The sequence below is a fragment of the Nematolebias whitei genome, chromosome 14 (assembly GCF_014905685.2).
Source record: "Nematolebias whitei isolate Nwh7 chromosome 14, NemWhi1, whole genome shotgun sequence".
Classification (NCBI taxonomy): domain Eukaryota; kingdom Metazoa; phylum Chordata; class Actinopteri; order Cyprinodontiformes; family Rivulidae; genus Nematolebias; species Nematolebias whitei.
The window spans coordinates 43,851,151-43,870,732 of record NC_056511.1 but is presented as its reverse complement, the minus strand read 5'-3'; the positions used below and the strand labels follow the sequence as shown (position 1 = coordinate 43,870,732).

The window sequence follows — 19,582 nt, the reverse complement described above, 5'->3', positions numbered from 1 at the left end:
TATATTATTATACTATTCTTCTATATTATTATACTATTCTTCTATATTATTATACTATTCTTCTATACCCTAACAGAACCCACCTCTGCCCCCACTTTTACTAAGGTCATGTACACAGTATACTGTGTACTTTTACTAAGGTCATGTACGTACACAGTATACTCCTCTTTACATGAAAACCTTTGAGAAGTGATCTGTATGCTGGAATAAGCTCTCTATGAATAAGTGTGTATTTTATTTTATTTATGTATTTATTTTATTTGTCTTTGGGGGGGCAGGGTTGGAAAAAGATTTAGTCAGAATATTATTTTCTGCTTTAATCCGTACTAATAAATAGGATTTTATTTAGGCCCACCCACTTGATCTAATCTACTCTTACCATAGACATAAGTGGAAATGCAGTCACATGATTTAAGTGATCTTTTTGATTCCTGAGAAAATCCCCATAGCATTTAAATCATCCAGGCTGCCATGGACCACAGTCTATGATCAGCAGACTGTTTGAGATAATTAGGCTGCGTTGTGATTTTTTCCTACTGAACAGATACAGTATGACAAACACTGGGACTGAAAGCTGTCTAACAGAAAGTTTAAATCGATTTATTTCCTCCTATCTGGGGGTTGTTGCAGTCAAATGCCATGAAACTGTAAGCATGTGTTTGTGTAAAGAAAAAAGTGATCTCTGAACACTTCAGCATCATCAAGCTGTGCATCCTCAGCAGAAAGTTTGAGTGCATTGGATTGTTTTCCCTTTGATGCTGATTGAAGCTGAAGCAGATAAATTTCTGCTCAGCAAACACATTCCTGTAACTCTACAACCAAATGTTATGCAATTCAGTGTATTTATACGGTGCCAATTCACAAGAAAGGCCATCCTTGGGTGCTGTACAAAAACATAGACATACATTAGAAAATAACAATTGGTAAAGGTTATTTAAGGAAGCCACTAGATCTTCTGAGCAGCACAGTGGCAACAGTGGAAAAGAACAAGTCTCTTAACAGGAAGAGATCTCCAGAAAACCAGGCTCAGGATAGGCCACCTCGACTGGTTGGGGTTTGAGAGGACAAGAAAGAAACACGGACAAACAGAATGGATGGTGCAGGTATGTCTTCTGGGATGAAAAAGAATGAAAAATGCTTGTTAATTATAGAAATACGGTATTTACAAATACAAACATGGAGAGTAGAACAAGTAAAGGCAGCACAGAGAGAGGAAATATGGTCAGTTTGTCCAGTCATCTAAGCCTATAGCAGCATAACTAAGGGCTAGCTCAGGAAACACAAGCCAACTATAAGCTTTATCAAAAGATGCATTATAACTATGAAAAAATAGAATCTAGCTTCTAGTAGGACAAGTACAGACAAGTCTACTGTCCGGAGTCACGAGAATATCATTAGTAACTTTCACCAGTGCTGCTTCTGTGCTACGATGAGCTCTAAATAAACCCCGACTGAAACGCCTCAGTTTATTTCTGTCCAGATGTTCATACAATTGATTTGCAGCTTTTTTTCAGAAGAATTTTTTTAGATGAATAGGAAATATGATAAAAGTCTATAATTGGTGGCAAATCCTGAATCAGGAAGATCAGATTTATAAGTAAAGGTTTAATTACAGTGACCTTAAAGCGCTGCGATAGATAACCATTTAATAACTGATTAGTAAATCCAAAATGGGGTCTTTAAATAGGGGAAATATGTCTTTAAACAGTCTGGTTAGGACAGGATCTAGCAGACAAGTTGATGTTTTGAATGAAGCTATTGCATTTGACAATTCTGAGGGTTTAGCAGGACTAAAACAGTCCAAACACTAATCAGGTTGTGGTAATGCTGACGTGGTTTCATTCATTAGCAAATCAGAGGCTAATTATAGTGGGAAGTTTCTCCATAATTTAAACATTTTCTTTATAAAAATGTCATTAAGCTGTCTCTACCTAGAGTTATAGGGATACATGGCTCAATAGAGATAGTTTGGCTACAGTTCTAAACAGAAACCTGGGATTGTTCTTCTGCTCCCCAGGTGCTTACAGAGCTGCACACTGCTCCACCTGGGTGTGTCTCAGGTGCGATGGGTTAAATACAGAGAAATCATTTCACCATTGCATTGGAACATACAATGATGACGATCTCAAACTTCCCTCCCCTTCTTTTTCAGAGGAGCAGATTTAATGAATGATATTTTCATTGAAGCTGTAATATTATCAGCAACATAATCTAGATTGCTGCTTTCTGCTGCATTGCTCTGCAAGACAGAGGAAAATTGTAATGAAGATATTCTTTAAATTTGGTTACATCATTCTCAGATAAACATCTCCTATAATGAAAGTTATGCTTGGATGCTGTGTAGGCAGTTAATGTGAACTCAAAGGTTATTAAAAAGTTACAAAACAAGAATGTGAGGAAATGTATCAGTTGCTTACTCTGGGCTGCTGCAGTAACTTTGCTGCTTCAGGAAGGACTTTGGGCATAGAACAATTGACAAATCTTTTGTGCTACCACGTACATTTTTGGTAAAACTTAGGCTGTTTAAGCGTGAAAACTAAGTTTGATTAAAAAAATCTAAGAATAAAAAAAAGAAAAACTGAGAATAAGGGCCTAGTAGATGATATATACCAACTAATGTGTTTTCTTTCAGATCTTATCATGATTATTATGCAGCTTTTTTGCCTTTGTTTCAGTTACCAGTAAATCTTTTCAATCATGAAACTTTTCAGACAAAAACAGTGAAATGAACTTGATCAATGAGAACTTGTTTTGGAACTGACGCAGCTGGAGACTCCACTGAGCAAGATTAATGTTTTAGTTATGCAGAAACATGTTTGTTCATGCTTATCTGTGTCTGTGTAGGCAGCTGTTTGTACATGTGTGCGCTCCTGTTCATAGTTCATCTGAATAACTGCACCTCCCCAGGAATCTAAACTTTTCTCTAGAGCATATATGTCAAAGTCAAGGCCTGGGGGCCAAATGTGGCCCTTGTTGACATCTTATCTGGTCCCCAAGATGTTATTTTTAGGCCCGAGCAGCGAAGCGCTGCGAAGGCCTAATGCAATCAAGAAAAGATGTCTGGCATCTGACTTGAGTTAATGTAGATTCTGAAACCGACCCTTAAGCCTCCAGTATACTCCCGCGTACGTCCGTTCACGCGTATGTACGCGTGTACTGTACGCAGAGGGTTCAGACTTCGTACTCCAGCGTACACCCTGAGCAGCTGCAGAGCAGCTCCACAGACGAGGGGCGTTTACCTTCGGGACAAATTGAGGTCGCCGATTGGTCATTTGCTGACACGCCTACTGGATTGATTGACAGGGGGGGGGGGGGGGGGGGACGGGCGCTGGCAGCCTCAGCCACAGCGGCGTTCTATGTTTATATGTTGTTAATAAAAATCTAAAAAATAAAATAAAAAAACAGGGAGTGCTGGCCCTGCAGCCCACACATCAGACCAGCCCACCAGGAAATCTCCAGACCCTCCCGCAGCCACACTGGACCTGAGTTTAATTCGCTCGTGACAAATTCCTTCATTTCTCACCATTTCAGTCACGGCATCAATGGAGGAGGAAGAGATCACTGCCTCTTGGCAAAAAAACACAAAAGAAAAGGCCAGATCAGGGATGAAGAAGGGGAATTTAATACATTGGTGTCGCATACAAAACAGTCTGTTGTGTGACACCGCGTATGCAGTCATAAAAATTGAGCTTTGCACGGACATGCCCTGGGGGGTACACTCTCTGTATACGTACGTGCGTACCTCTGCGTATGGACGTACGCGGGGGTATACTGGGGGCTTTAGTTTGAAAAAGGTTTTAATTTTGGCCCCCTTTTGTAAGTGAGTTTGACACCCCTGCTCTAGAGCTGTAGGTGGCAGTAATATACTGAACTGAATTCTCTCTTCAAAAACAAAGAAGAAGCAGAGTCTTTGTGGTCCCTGAGTGATAAATTATCCAGATGTTCATAGAAGCAGGTTACTTTTCTCAGTATTTGCACAGAAGTCTGTTGGAGTCTGCCTCCCCACCATCACAGACATCTACACCTCTAGATGCAGGAGGAAGGACACCTGCGTCATGAAGGACCACACTCACCCAGCACACACACTTTTTGCCCTCAGGAAGGAGGTTGAGGAGCATTAAGTGTAGAACCACTAGACTGAGGAACAGCTTCTACCCTGAGGCTGTTAGACTCATGAATCTCTAACTAGAATAATCACTGTGAAAAAAATCACCATGTTGCTGCTGATCTGTTTCATGTTGCTGCTGATCTGTTTCATGTTGCTGCTGATCTGTTTCATGTCGCTGCTGATCTGTTTCATGTCGCTGTGTTCATGCGTGCTCATCTGCTCACACAGACTCATGTTCGTTCTGCTGTTTGACGTAACGTTTTTATACCATTAGTGCTTAGTGTATATTTAGTTTATGTTTTTCTTAGTTCATATCTTAGATCTTATTGCTGTTTTTCTTTTACATTCTGTGGTTGGATGTAACTGGGACCCTGTGTACATAAATACAAAGAGACTCTGACTCTGAAAATAATATTGTATTCTGTAGTGTGCTAAGGTCAGCTTGGCTGTACCCTCACTACACTTATATTTAAATAGCGGGTTCTCTATTTTTTGAGCTAATTACAGACATGTGACAGAAGTAACTGTGCGTAGATGGTTTAATCAGTGACATGAGACGTTAATTTTCTTTGACCCATCAAAATAAATGTGGTCATTTATTGAACAGAATCAAAATTTAACATCAAAACATTGTACACTTGATTAGTTGATCTGGTTCTGATTAATAAAACTTGGCACGTTTTACTTAATAAAAACAACAGACATTTCTGAAGACATCTAGATTAATTACTGACAAGATAGAAGTTTAAAGATGGGAAAAATGGAGGAGTTTAAAGGGAGAGTTTGAAGGAAAATGTATAAAGGGAGTGTCTGTTCGGACCAGGATGGCACGCTCCTTTCAATACCAGCTCACCTCCGGTACACTTCGCGTCACGACTCGTTACCTTTGCCGGGCTCCGCTCAGGAACAGGAGTCCATTTCAACGCGACCTTTCAGCGTCTCCGGTAAGGATGGCTGAGAATCGTCCGAAGTCGTGTCACTTATCCGTTCAACAAACAGGCTCAGCTCCCTTCGAAGTTGTAGGGCATTTATGCCCAGGTGGACTCACAGCAAGCATCTGTGAGTCCTTTCAGAGTTTCCACTCAGAAGTGTAAAACTCCATGAAGACTGAGAACTGCAGAACTGCCGCACTAACTCCAGAACTCTACAGAACTGCTAGAGCTTCAGAACTCAAGAAGCGAATAGTTCCAGGAAGTGTCGACTTTTAAAGAGTTCTGCTTCCGGTCACTTTAGTACGTCCTGATTGGTTGAAGCAACCAACAGGGGTGGTTCTAGTGATGTCAGAGGGTCATTACAAGTCAAGAAAACAGCAGGAATGTTTTAGGAACAGACAGAGAAATGTTTTGGAGAAATGACAGACTTACAGGTGCCAGTTTTCTTATTTACTGTCTGCGAGTTTTAAAAACACGACACTTCGTTCCAATAACTTCCCTTCTGACTTTCGACCGACATCACTACTTCTCATTTCAGACAGAAGATCAAAAATGCATAATTACTTTGTAAATAGACATTTAACTTGATTTCTAATTTAAATGAGCATTTAAAAAAAATCATTAAATACTGTTTCACAGTTGATTTAAAATGAGTGGTTCACTTCAACATTTAAAAATGGTATGAACTAAACACACTTTTGATTTATCAAGATATTGTAAAATAGTAATGATAATATAAAAGAAGAGTGTTCTTTCAATTGATTAGTTCAGGATACAATTAGAAAGTCTCTGGATGAGCTAATTTGTATTTCGGGATTCAAATCAATGAAATAACAGTTCCTGTCCCATGAAGGTCTTCAGAGGCAGGTTTTGGTCGGAGGCCTAGTCCACTACAATTCTTTTTCCCCCCTTCTGCTCAAGGGTTTGACTCGCAGTCTTTTTAGTGTGTCACATGTTTGGCATCATCGTTTCATATGTAAGAAGCGTGTACTACAGCGCAAGCAGACAATGTGGACTCTAAATCTAGAGTGTACGTGCTCTCCTGCTGCAGGGGCTGGCAGACTTTAGTGGACAGGTAGAAATGTCAGTGCAGATTGGACTCAAAACACAAACTAGCATGTTTCTGTGTAGCTGTGTGTGATGTGCATAACTTTAAAAGGTCCTGCACTCTAAAGAGTACGCTGGGTGATGTTAATGACCATGATCAATCTTGTCTGTGTGCTGGGGAAGTTCAGACTTCTGCTCACAAGGTAAACTGCTGAAACGAGCCCCTAAATCTACGAACACCAGCGATTAATCTCCTCCCGTCATGCTGCAACACGTACGCTTGTCTGCTGAGAAATGTAGGCCATGAGAAGAAAGAACGAAACCACACGAACGCCTATGCAGCTCTGTAGTTTCCTCTGCTGTCTCGTGCGCTCATGCACGAACACACACAGAGGTGCGATTAAATACTCTTGTTCTTTCACCTTGAGTTCCCCTTTGTTTATAAAACTGGCCCAGTTTAGTCAGAGTTTATTTTGAAGCTGTCTGTATTAGGTGTGATTTGTACTGGCTGCAAAAACACCTGTAGTGCTTCAGTGAACGTAGTCTCACTGAGTCTCTAACTCAAGTTAATGCTTCGGTTCTTCTTAACAAGAGGCGCTGTATGTGTGAGATTCATCATATCACAAGATCGTATACTTGGTACTTGTTGTTTATAGCTACAAGTACAGTTTAAATATATTCAAATATTATAAAAAAAGAAGCAAAGATCTAAAAAAAAGTCTACAATTGTTAAATATTTCCATTTTATTGTGAAGGCGTAATATGCTGTGTCGGCTATCTCAACACAACGCAAAGCATTTTACACAAAACCATGACAATGACTCGAGCTTTGTTTCATTTTACCTTTATTTGCTGAGGCAATTTAAAGTTAAAATGATTTATTTTCCATTTGTACTCCTTCACCTGCACACAGTCTTTGCACACACAAATTCTTGTGCAATAAAAATGCACTTTTTTTTTTCAAATTAATTTGTTGTTAACGTGAACAGTTTTTGAAGTGGTTCTACTTTTGTTGCGTGTTTGAATGCAGGTGTCTCCTCTGCTGCCTTGTTGCACTCTAAGTCCCTCCGTGGCCACAGAGACTGCTTTGAGAAGTACCACCTCATAGCCAACCAGAAGCTGTCCCATTCCAAGGTCTCCCGAAGTGCCTATGAGGGCATGAAGCTGGCCTTCAGCCAGAAACTGAACCGTATCATCCAGTTTGCCCAGAACAAAGACTCTGTCTCCTCCAACGGCTGCCCCCGACGAGGGCCAAAGCTTCTTTGTTACAGCCAGCAAAGTGACCGCAAGCTGCTGCCGCAGGCTGATGCCCAGGTGCCCCGCTACGCCCCCTGCTGGGACAGGGGCAAAGCAACGGGGCTGCCTGAATACACAATGAGGATGCTGGAGAGTCAAACAGCAGAGGACGTGGGTCTGCTTCATGAGTCACAGTCTGACGCTTGGACCAGTGATGGCAGGAGAGGCGTGCACAGCCGGAAGCAGTCATCAGGAGGGCAGACGCAGCTCGGACACCAGGGCCGCAGCAGAGATGAATGTAGGCCAATTACTGCACAACACGTTAAAAGAATACACACCATGTAAAATCCTTTACAAGTGCATTAGGGTTGGGTCCATTACTGTGTTATAACGATGCCTCACTCTCTCTGTCATTGCACATACAGCAGTACAAAGGGCCAGACAGAAAGTGTATAGAAAATAGCTTTTTATGTGTTTTTGGTCTCACAGTTGCGCATTATGCTTGGAACAGGTAATAACTGGGACCTTCTCACTCAGAGTAAAATTGTCTTCTCTTCCAGTGGCTAAAATGAGTGTGGATGAGCTCCATCAGCTGAACAGCCAGCTACTGAAGCAGATTCAGAGTAAGTTTATTTAAACACTATTTTGATTTAACAAACCCGTCCATAGAAATTGCAAAAGTTTTTATTCTGTCCATGTTAAACCTTTTACAGTTTTCTTGTTTTAAATCCCCCGCTGAAACTTTGGGTGTAGTAAAAACTGTGCATGCGATCCCTGAAAAAGTTCTGCCTCACCAGTGATGTCTCCCAGCAGCACCTAAGCTGCCATTGTTCCACAACTACACACAGCTATTTATGGGTGTGTGTGATAGTCTACACCTTGTTAACCCGAGGATCATCACGTGTGACTTGTTCTGAAATAATACTCTGATCACACATCGTTTTCTTCTCAGAGCAGAAGATTCACATGCATTTTATGCAGCTCTCCTGTCTGTGCGCCTCGCCACTGTGCGCTCACTGATGCTGGTTTACATCCACAGGCCTGTTGTGTGGTATGAGGCTAAATGTAGTTCATCGTTCACCTTTAAACCATAATGAAAAGTGTGCGTAAATACTGTTCAGAGGACCAAATGTAGTCACATTTTGGTGTATTTAGCTCAGTTCAAGTACCATAATTTCCGGTCTATAAGCTGCTACTTTTTTCACAGGCTTTGAACGCCACAGCTTATACAATGCTGCGGCTAATTTATGGATTAATTTTTATTTTTTTGACGGGCTAATGAGCTTCCTGCCACCACAAGCATTTGGCTTCGTCACACCCGAACGCTCACGTGGCTGCCCAATACACATCTCTGTTGGGGGGTGGGTCCAACAACAAAAAGATCAGTGAAATTACCGAACAGGTCCCAGTCGAACCAGTGAAACGGGGAGCGGAGGCCAATGAAATGGGGAGAGTGGGAATCCTTCCACGCGCAGAGCATCTTTTGCTCCACAGAGCGCAAACTCGCAGCAGGAGGAATATGAATATAGCGATCAATGACTTCCTGGTAGACGAATGTATTTTTTCGACAACAAAAGAGAGACTGGGGACGTGTGACGAAGTTTTTCTGAGGCTGTTCAATTCTGACACTCAAGATGACTTTAGTGATTTTAGTGCACGGGAGGAAGATGATCTTAGCAATGTAACTGGTTTAATTAAAAGTTTTTAAAAATCTTTCTGTGTAAATATCTTGTTATAACATGGACAACCGCGGCTTATTTTTTTGTTTATTATTTTTTGTATTCAGGTGCACTCTATAGTCCAGAAATTGCAGTACTTTAAAATTTGATGCTGTGGACTGTGGCAGTGCACACATTCTAACAGCAGGTCAGTAGTGTTTGTATATTTACACACTTTCATTCAACGCTCATTTGGATACGTCCCAGCGCGTGTGTGGAACATGGCACGTGCAGCCATTTTGTTTCGTACATGAGGCCCCTGGCGTCTGTCTCCAGTGGTCACTAGTTGAAAGGCAGGGTGTCACCACTTCATCGCAGGGCCAGACAGAGAAGACGATACAGATAACTGCTCACGTCCTTCACCCCTGGAGACCATTGAGGGTCACCGATTAAACGTTTACGCACGTTTGTTGTCCGTGAGAGGAAACCAGAGTTCCCAGAGAAAACCCACAAGGAGAACATGCAAACTTCACAGAAAGGACTCGACCATGAGTCGAATCAAAGACATCCTTGCTGCTAGGCAACAATATTTCAAAAGGGATGAATATATGATTTCTGTTTTCTCAAATATTGTACATTATTTAATTTCAGGCCTCCACCACATTTTCATAAAAGATGCTTCTAATGCAGATAAATGGGCAAAGTTTGGCAACAAGTATAGGAGTGTATTTAAAATGTATAGTTTAAAATTAAAGTTGGAATATTTGTCTTGCTCTTGTGCAAATGATGACACGGTTGAAGGTGTTGGAGTGAATTTCAGTGTAAAGAGTAGAGTGTGAGCTTCAATGTTTGAATCTGTGTTCTAGTTTCATGATGTTGGGTCAGCAGGGGTCCCTTATTGTTCTGATTATTGATCAAGCTAAGTAATATCAGCAATGCAAGCTGATAGCCATGTATAATATCTAAACTTTTATTGTTTGTCCAGTTAGAAGCTCTTAGAAATCACAACTTCTGAGTTCAGATGGAAAGTCCTTATGATAAACTGGACATCCATAAACTCTGATCTTAGAACATCAACATCTGACAGAACCACACGAGTGAGGCATTTACCTTTGGGGCTGATACAGGTTGTACTGGTGCGGTGGGAAATGCCCCTCCTTTAGTTTGTGATGGCAGCTTTAATGCAGAAAAGTACTATTTGCACCAAGAGCACCTTCTCCAGAGAAGGTTCATGCATTTTTCAACATGAACGCCACGTTCAGCTCACATTACAAAGGCTTGGCTGAAAAAAGAGGGGACCGTCTTAATGTGTCTCCAACAGAGACGTGCGCACACTATCAGACTGTAAAACATGACAGCAGTGGTGACCTCATACTGCTGCACACAAGACATGAAACACTTCTTCATCGTTGTGTTTATTATTAATGTTTTATATTAGATGAGTGAAACTGTTTGCTCATTACTCCTACAGAAGGAGACGGGTTGTGTTCTCCTGTTTGTAAGTGGACCTTGTGTGTGAACGAGGAGCTGACACCTGCTGCTCTTTGTCTCCACAGAGGTCTTTGAGGAGCTGACAGCCGCCGTGCAGGAGAAGGATGCCTTGGCGTCTGAGCTGCACGTGCGTCACGTTGCCATCGAGCAGCTCTTTAAGAACTGTGCCAAACTGCCCTGGTTGCACATCAGCAGGGCCGGTGTGAAGGCCAGCACCAACAGCGGTGGCGCTGTGGAATAAAGAAGGTGCTGGAAGACTGCAGCGTGTTACAAGAGGAACTTTCTGAATCTGCTGCTGGGACTCAGTTGAATTCTTGGACTTGCAGGATGCAGCTGGACAGTGACTGACTCCTACAACACCATGATGACATGGAGTTATTAGTTCTGCATTAGAGCAGCATTAAGGGCTTTGGTTGACCCTCTGTGTTTTCATGGTTGGAGTGACGGTGCAAGGATTTATGGCGGTTTACAAATGAATTGCCAGTCTGGCGCGTGGCCTGGATTTCACCCAACCCAAGCACCCAGGATGCAAATCAATTAAAGGATGCACAGACATTCCTGGCCTTGAAACTGGATGGCTTCTGTGGCTCACGGACAAGAGAAGAAGAAGAAGCTTGCTCATTCAAATATTTACTTTTTTATTCTCTCAAATTATTCTGTTCTTATTGCTTTTTAAAAATGTCATTACATTTCTACTTCATTTTTTTTATATTAGGTTGTTGAGTAAATTTCAAATATGTCATCACTATTCCAGATATTGTCGGATCATTTTCTGGGAGGAACAGTGTTTTTTGCTGCTGTGAACACAGATTTTTATTTTAGGATGATTCACCTGATGGTTGATGAAAACTGTAAAATATTTGGGACTTTCTAAACCAACCTGATACAACATTTAGCTAAAGTTAATGAAAATTTTAAAAACAATTCTAACAAACGTTTTATTTTTAATAAAAACATTTTAATTGTTACAGATGGGTTTTAAGCTGGAAGAGAGCACGAGTATGCTCAAAACGTATACTCCAAAACTTTAGTGCAAAAAAACTAAACAACTAAAGTGCATTTTAGAAAAACTATGAACTATGATTTTGTTTTTGTTAATATTTTTGGGAGCATTCAGAAAATAGTTGCAGCTGGTTTGTAAGTGAAAACACCTCTGTGGCTTAAAGAGGTTTCATTTGGAGCGTAGGTTTTGTGTTTATAGTAAATATTACTGCAGTTTGGATTGACTTGATATTCAATATAAAAGTGTTTGTCATGCAGCCATCAAGCACAAGTTTGTAAAGTAGTATCCCCCTGAGCTCTGACTGCTGGAGACTAGTCCAAGACTCAGAAATGAAAAACAAAACGATGTTTTTGTTTTTTTATTAGGGGGTCGTTTTGACTTTTTTTATTTTAATTTTTTTAAGTCCCAGCCTATTTTCATGTATACAGTTTGCAAAACTGTATTTGTGGCCACGCACATTATTCTGCATCCCACACTGCACCCCCCTCAGCTCACGTTGTACCCACCTCTGAGTCCATGTGCTGGGGTACACATCAGAAGTGTGCACGGAGAGATCTGGACCAGTGTTTCAGTGCTTATTATTTAAGATCAGTGTGATTTTTAGACCCTTGTCACACGAGAGCACCAGCTCCAGGTTGGAGATGCCTGCAACAAAACCGTGGCCGGCTCGAATCCACGTGACGATTCTGTGACTTTTCTGAGAGAAATTGTTGCACAAATTTTTCCGATGTGTTCACAAGTCAAGCAATAAAATTGCTCGTGCGTCTCACGATGGGAAGTTGAGAAACCCTGCAAACGTTTCGACATTTTGGACAATATTTACAAACTAGTCCGCAGCAGCTCCGTGGGGTACTGCTTTATGGATGGCTTTTCACTGAGCACGGTCAAGAGGAACACATGTACTACTGATAATGAAATCATGCTGCCAAACCAAAGTGTATTTGTTCTGCATGTTCTGCATGAACCACAAGCACGTGACGGCAACGGATGATGATGATGCAACACCAAACTGATTTTAAAATCTATAAGTTTGATCTTTGCTTTGAAGGTGTGGCAGAAATTGTTTTCAAGTGTATTGAGCAATACGAGCAAGGCAGTTTGGTCTTCTGTGCCTGTGGAAGAAGACAGAAGTGTGGACCCTATGCAAGATGCAGACTAAAAACATCAGAAGCCTTATTGAGGGAGAATATTTGCTTTTTGACCTTTCCTCTAAGGAGATAACAGAACCAGAGTTTTGTAAGCTTCAAATAGGAAAAACAAGGTTAGAAGAAGTTAGTCGTTTAGAAAACTTGCTCTTTGTAAGAGATTAGATGTAATTGACCCTTTTTAGGGTCTTAAAAAAGTGATATAGCTCCATTTGAAATGTTCATCACGGTTTTATTTGTATAAATGTTTCCAGTATGCTTGAGTGGTTGTGGATATTTTGACTAGTTGGCAAATTTCCAAATCGTAAAATGTTTGTTCGTTTCGTTGGCATGTTTTTTTTTCTCGGTGAATGCCGTGTGCTGTTAGAACATGTCTGGTCCTGTCTCGGCTCAGCAGGAGAACCAGGTGCCGAATCTTTAGTCGGCTCATATTTGTGGTCTCATTTTCATTTACCTAAAATGTTGGCGTATCTGTTGCACTTTCACATCCACTGTGGCGCGGCTGTTGTTTTTCATTTTGATCACCGATGAGTTTGTGTTTGATGTTTCGCATTCTATTTATTGGGTTTAATGGACCTTATACGTGTGTGATATGTGCTTGAGTTTTTTTTGTTTGTTTACTTGTTTTTCAATAAAATGAAATGACATCATCACCATGTTCTGGCACGTTTATTGTACTTAAATAAATTCTTAGGAGCCATTTTCCAAAAGAGATCTTAGAAAATGGCTCCTAAGAATTTATTTTCTAACCATACCTCTATATTTGAGGTACATTTATATACTTCAAATATAATTAAGACACCACTTCTGTATTTAAAGTAGTCTGGATGTTAAATAGTTGTGTGGGGTTATCTGTGTGTGAGAGAGAACATCCCAGGGATGGAGAGATGTTTGCGTTCTAAGAGAAGCTGAATGTTACTGACTTTAAAAGCAGAATCAATTCATTGATTGTTTAACATAAAGTGGAACATATTTTTCCTTGCTGTTGTATCTTATTGGTCTGATTGTGGCTTTTGTGTGAAGTGGCGCCGTCTTGTGGTTAAACTGAGTAGTTTAAATAATATTTAATAATTAAACATTTAGTTAACTCGATCAAAATGACCACTTTGTTAACACGTGGTTCGAGTTGGATACTTTAATATTTTATTAATACTTTGCCCTGGCATTACAATCAAGGATGCAATCACTGAAACAGAAATGAGTCACAGCAGCATGAGTCACTCATTTCCTGACATTCGTCTTGACCAATGAGCGTGCTACTTGGCTTATTTTTACCCAATCAAAATAGAGAAAAGGCGGGACTTATATTAAAGTAGGTGGAGTCTTTGTTGTCTCTTCTGTTTCCATCCCGCTATTCATTCAGTTTTAGCCCACACTCGGAGTGTCGTCGTCTGAAAAGGTGAATTATTCTACGTTTATGTCTTTTGGTCTTATTTTTATGTGGTATGTGAACTTCAATGTTTGTATCGGGATTTAACTACGTCTTATAGCAATTTTCAAGCGATACGTTTTAATGTGGAACGTGTTAGCAACATGAGGCTGTTGTTAGCTTTTATGTAGCACGATGTCGTCAAGTGCTAAAACCTTTGCGTCATCGTTCGAGATTTTTTCTTTCAATCTATTCAGCAAGGAGTGGGATTACCTCCAGTTTTATCATGCAGATTCCAAAATTTCATTTACGTTTTCCCGATCCGTCCCGGTTACGTATTAGCCTGGAAAACTAGCTAGTTAGCTGAACGCAGTTAGCCTTGTTGTGGCGCTGCGTGATGAAACGGTGCGCGTGCGTCACCGCCCGCCCTTCCGAGACGACTGAGCTCTTCATCAATTTATAAACCGATGCAGAAATATAACAACAAGGATCCATTGATGTGAATCGAGCGTTCACACGGTGCAGATCCGGTTTCATGTTTTTCGTAACGTTTCGCTGTTTTTGCGCAGTTTTCACAATTCCTGAGTCAAAACGTTCAGAACACTCCAGCTATGAGCATGCATCAGAATATTCCTGCTCTGACTTTTAGTATTTGTGCATTTTTTTACTTTTTGAGTGTTTTTTCCTCATGGAAAGTGACTGGAGCTCTTTGTGCTGTTTATAACCGTCTACACGGTTCAGCTCCTTTCAGCTCCTTTCAGCTTCTTTCAGCTCCTTTCAGCTTCTTTCAGCTCCTTTCAGCTCCTTTCAGCTTCTTTCAGCTCCTTTCAGCTTCTTTCAGCTCCTTTCAGCTCCTTTCTGATTCTTTCAGCTCCTTTCAGCTTCTTTCAGCTTCTTTCAGCTCCTTTCAGCTCCTTTCAGCTCATTTCAGCTCCTTTCTGATTCTTTTTTCTGCTAATTTGAGCTTTTTTTTTGTTCTTTCAACATCTTTCTGCTTTTTCAGCTACTTTGCAGGTGTTTTTCTGCTCAGTGTTGCCCTTTTTTGCTGCTTTTTTAATAAACCAGTAGGTTTTTCCTTTTTGTTTCTTTATAATTGTTTTTTTTTCTCCTTTCAAACTATTTCAGCTTTTATTTTTGCCAATTCAGCTACCCTTTTAGCTCATTTTTCCTGCTCATTTGAATTACTTTTTTGCTAACCAGATATTTTGTATGAGTATGAACTTTTTTAATTTGTTCTGCACGTCTCAAAGCCAACTGTATATAAAATAAACAAGTCAAAATGTCTTGAGCATAGCGAACAAAAAAAACCATAGGAAATGTTCTTAATGCAAGTTAATTTATCACTGATGCTCTCATTATTTAAGACGTTTTAGCAGTTTGGCCTGACTGTATTTTCTGTCCTTGCAGAAGCTTCTTTTCGTTATGAAACACGTGTGAAATATGAGGAAGGAGATAGCAGCAGTGGTTTTCTTTCTGAAGAGCCTTGTGAAAAAGGGGGAGAAGTTGGAATCTCACAAGATCGAGCTGTTTGTGGAGCGACTGGCCATTGCGCTACAGGAGAAGTTCAAGGGACACTGGTACCCTGAAAACCCCAGCAAAGGGCAGGCGTACAGGTGTTTGTCTTTTGTGATGCTGCAGAACGGCTCTAAGCGAGGATCCTCTGGGATGTAAATGAACAAACCTGATTTTTAATTTACAGGTGCATTCGAGTGAACCGGTTCCAGAGGCAGGATCCAGAGCTCCTTCGAGCCAGCCGGGAGAGCGGGGTGAAGTATGGCGACCTGGGACTGCCTCGTGAACTCACGCTGTGGGTGGACCCCGGAGAGGTTTGTTGCAGGTGAGACATGGTGATAACTTTACATGTTTTGTGTGATCGCTGCTGACGGTCATTCACAACACTTGCTCAGAGCACTAGCTGACTGTGAACACTTACGGTTTTAAATGTGCTCTATAAATAAATTTGACTTGACTTTTAAAACTTAGCCAATATCTGTTGGGGTCCATGCTTTCTGACAACAAACTCGTCTGTGATCCTAAGAAACAGCAGCCGACGACCTTCTCGTCTCTTCTGTTGCCAGGTACGGAGAGCAGAACCCTTGCTTCTCAGTCGCCTCTTTCAGCAGCGATGATGAAGATGACAAAGATGTTGCGAAGAAGGTGACTAGTGCTCTGGAGAGGGTGACGTCAGACTACCACTCTGGCTCCTCTTCTGATGAGGAAAGCACACACGCATCCCCCCTCACGATCCACAACAGGCGTTGGGCTCCTCAGGTACTGATCACTGGACACCTCTGGATTGGTTGTTATCGCGTTAGCTTAGCTTGTTGTGGCTTTTTAAAATCTGAAACCATTTAAAAATAAACCCATCTATGTTTGGACAGACTTGGGTTTTTGATGAAAACGTGGCATCATCCTTTGAATATAAATGATGATGATGATGATGTGTACAAACGGCGTGAGGCGAACTGTCCAACAGCTGTAAGACCTGCAACACTTCAAAGGCAGAAATCATAAATCTGTAGAAGAGACTGGAAAAAAAAAAAGCACATTTAACCACAGTTTAAAGCAGGATCTGCATCTATACGTAATATTGTAAAAGTTAACTCATGAATTATCCGTGAAGATTAAATTCTTAAAATTCTTCTGATTAGTTATTCGATTAAAGAAGTGGCTGACACTGCACAAGTATTTATAAAAGTTTAAAAGATGATCACATCCAGTCGTTGCTTTCTGACAGTTTCAGAATGATCCTTGTTGTTAAAGTGAAGTTTTAATTTAAACTCTTTAATTTGACCTCAAACATTCAACAAAACCTGCTAAAGCACATTTCTTTGTATCGTTTGTAGAGCGTGCAACTTTTCGTGCCGGAGTTTTAGACCCAGATCTTCACATGTTGAGAAACGCTGCACAGTCTGTGGAGCGTCGAAGGGTGTTTCTGTCTCGTTACATTCGTTTTGTGATAGGATTCATAAATAAACCTGACATTGTTTTGTTTGTCTTCTTTTATTCATTTGAGCACTTTTTCATTTGTCTTCTCTCTTTAAGGTCATGAATCCGGCAGCTCCGTCATGGCAGCCTAAGAAGCTGACGCCAGGTAAAGGTGTCGGCCCCCCTCGGCCCCACTATGGCTACAGGCCTCACAGCAGAGGCCCCCATTCCTCCAGGCATAACCTTTGGATCCCTCCGGTTTATGGCCGGGCCCCTGAATACTGGGACACGAACCAAAACCTGGCGCATTGTTACAGTTAGGAACCACGGTGCTTGTTGTTCACACTGGACATTACACCTGAAGAAAACTTTAACGACTGACTAATAATTTTTTACATCAATTTTTATAACTTAAATGTTGTTTTTGATAAAGTCTTTTTGCACTTTAGACCTTTTTGTTATAGTTGAAATAGATCACTTGTACTAAATTAGAAGGTGAAATTGGAGTACCACGCTTGTAATTTTGATGTACTGTATTTTTTACTACAGGAGACGTTCATGTGTACCACCTGATGTCCTTTGTGATGAAATGTTTTATTTATTCAGAGGTTTTGTTTCCAAATGTATAGACTTAAAGTTATCACGTTTTATTAAACATTTCCAAGCATCGCAACAGATGGTTTATTTGGTGTTTACGTGCAAATTTAAATGTTGTCAGTGGAAGTATCTAAACGACTGCTGCAGAAATCTGAAATGAAACTTTATTGTACGGCTGCACCGACTGCAGTTTTCTGGTCGATCACCGATTTCTAAAAGTCTGACCTGCCAATTCTGTTTAATAATCGACACTCCGGTGTTATAAGGTCACAATGCACCTTCAATTGTCCACTATTTATTTGTAAAACATCTCCTTGAACAACATCCTAGAAACAATACAAACTTGTTTTAACCGGCCATGAGGTCGTGCTCTGAAATATAAATGAAGTTCAGACAATTGTTGGTAAAACTAAAAAAAATCGTTTTCTCGTGCAAGTTTCAGGCGATTTCCCAAAATTAAGGAAATCGGGGGCCGATAACTCGTCCGGCAGATTATCGGTGCCCTCCTGCTTCATTGGTCTTTATAAACAGGGACTGTTGACGTGAGGCTACATTCACTCTGCAGCCTAATGTGGCCTGAATCTGAGCTTTAGTCTTTTCTTTTGGTCCCTGTGCAACATGGCAGATTTAGTTTGTAATTTCTAGATTATACGCCTCTACTTTATTCACACGCTTTGAACACCGCGGCTTATACGATGCTGCGGCTAATTTTGGATTTATTTATGTTTTGACGGACTAACGATCTTGCTGCCAAAACTTTTCGCCTCATCGCACCCGGGTGCTCGCACAGCTGCCCGTCTCTTGCAGGGTGGGTCCTCGTGACTCCATGAGACTACCTGTATAAATAACGGTTAAAAATAATCTGACCAGTGAAAATACCGAACAGGTCACAGGATGAAGATCACTCAATGACTTCCTGGTGGGATTTTGTATTTGATGTTTATTTTTTCTTCCAGCCTTGTTACCAGCATTGTTCACATTAAAACTACTGTACATATTTAATTAAAAGTTACAAAAATCTTTGTGTAAATATCTCGTGTTACAACACAGAGACCCGCGACTTATAGACGAATGCGGCCTATATATGTACAAATTTATTTTCTTTTTAAATTTAGTGGGCGTGGCTTATACCACTTTATTTATAGAGCACTTAAAACAGCGACAAGGCCAACCAAAGTGCTGTACAGACAAAACAACAGGTAACACACAAAGCAAAATACAAAATGAGGTAAATATTTTCAGGCCCTGCGTGTGACGTCATGCTTTCTGCGCATGCAGGTCACCTCCAAACTAAACGGTTCACACTGGAGTCTGATGGACGTCGCATTTCAGTGAGAATGTGAATGACCACAAATAAACGATCCGAGCAAAGGTTCAGAATTGAGCCACAGCACTTGGTGTGTCCTGCAATCAGCATCTCAGGTGTGTTCAATCGTTTAATCAGTGTTCCTATTTAAAGGGTGACAGGTAGTCACTGTGCTGTTTGGTATCGTGGTGTGTACCACACTGAACATGGAGCGCAGGACGCTGTGGACAGATTTGTCTCAGGAGCTTAGAGAAACATGATTGAGCAGCATGTCAACACAGCTCCAAGCAGCTTGATGTTCCTGTAGTGACAGATTGTTCAGAAGACCCACAGGACTGGAGACAACCTCCCTGGACGGGGCCGTTAGAGGACACATTAAGAGACAAATCATATGAACCAATCCAACATTTTTCAGTCCGGTCATCTGGACTGTTTCTTTTTTTTGTGCTGAAACGTTTCGCCTTCGATCCAGAAGGCTTCATCAGTCAAGGAAACGCACAACAAAACCGATTCTTACCCCAACAGCTTACTCCGAAGTGGAACAAACCAGTTCTGCTTGTGATAAGATGGTCTCTTTGGTACGCCTGCCTCCTCCATTGCCGGCCCTCTTCCTTGTTGACAGTCGTGCCAAACTGGTTGAAAACAACAAAGTCCATGCTCAATAATCCAGGTATACAATCCAACATTTTTCAGTCAGGTCATATGAACCAATGATAACTTTTTGACAATTGGGGCATCTGTGGCTGAGTGGTTAGAGCAGTC

General features: G+C 41.0%; 2 protein-coding genes across 2 annotated transcripts in view; both read left to right on the top strand.

The window, feature by feature from the left end:
• The window catches only part of c14h21orf91 (chromosome 14 C21orf91 homolog), a 30,449-nt gene extending 19,374 nt beyond the window's left edge, over nucleotides 1-11,075 (top strand). Inside the window, exons 3-5 of the mRNA XM_037687608.1 lie at nucleotides 7,118-7,621; nucleotides 7,884-7,946; nucleotides 10,538-11,075. Coding sequence (XP_037543536.1) covers nucleotides 7,118-7,621; nucleotides 7,884-7,946; nucleotides 10,538-10,713 — 743 coding nt within the window. The 3' untranslated portion in view covers nucleotides 10,714-11,075. The remainder of the gene's footprint in view (nucleotides 1-7,117; nucleotides 7,622-7,883; nucleotides 7,947-10,537) is intronic.
• Nucleotides 11,076-13,923: 2,848 nt separating this feature from the next.
• Nucleotides 13,924-17,585, top strand: btg3 (B-cell translocation gene 3). Its single transcript, XM_037687607.1, has 5 exons — nucleotides 13,924-14,019; nucleotides 15,397-15,602; nucleotides 15,689-15,826; nucleotides 16,068-16,260; nucleotides 17,035-17,585. The coding sequence occupies exons 2-5, from the start codon at nucleotides 15,430-15,432 to the stop codon at nucleotides 17,236-17,238; spliced, it is 708 nt and encodes a 235-aa protein (XP_037543535.1). The 5' UTR covers nucleotides 13,924-14,019; nucleotides 15,397-15,429; the 3' UTR covers nucleotides 17,239-17,585.
• The last annotated feature ends 1,997 nt before the right edge of the window (nucleotides 17,586-19,582 follow it).

Bases quoted from the DNA above. Each gene is read 5' to 3' on its own strand.
- btg3 (XM_037687607.1), top strand. From the start codon at position 15,430: ATGAGGAAGGAGATAGCAGCAGTGGTTTTCTTTCTGAAGAGCCTTGTG. The intron at 15,827-16,067 runs GTGAGACATGGT...TTCTGTTGCCAG, and splicing joins CCCGGAGAGGTTTGTTGCAG to GTACGGAGAGCAGAACCCTT. The intron at 16,261-17,034 runs GTACTGATCACT...TCTCTCTTTAAG, and splicing joins ACAGGCGTTGGGCTCCTCAG to GTCATGAATCCGGCAGCTCC.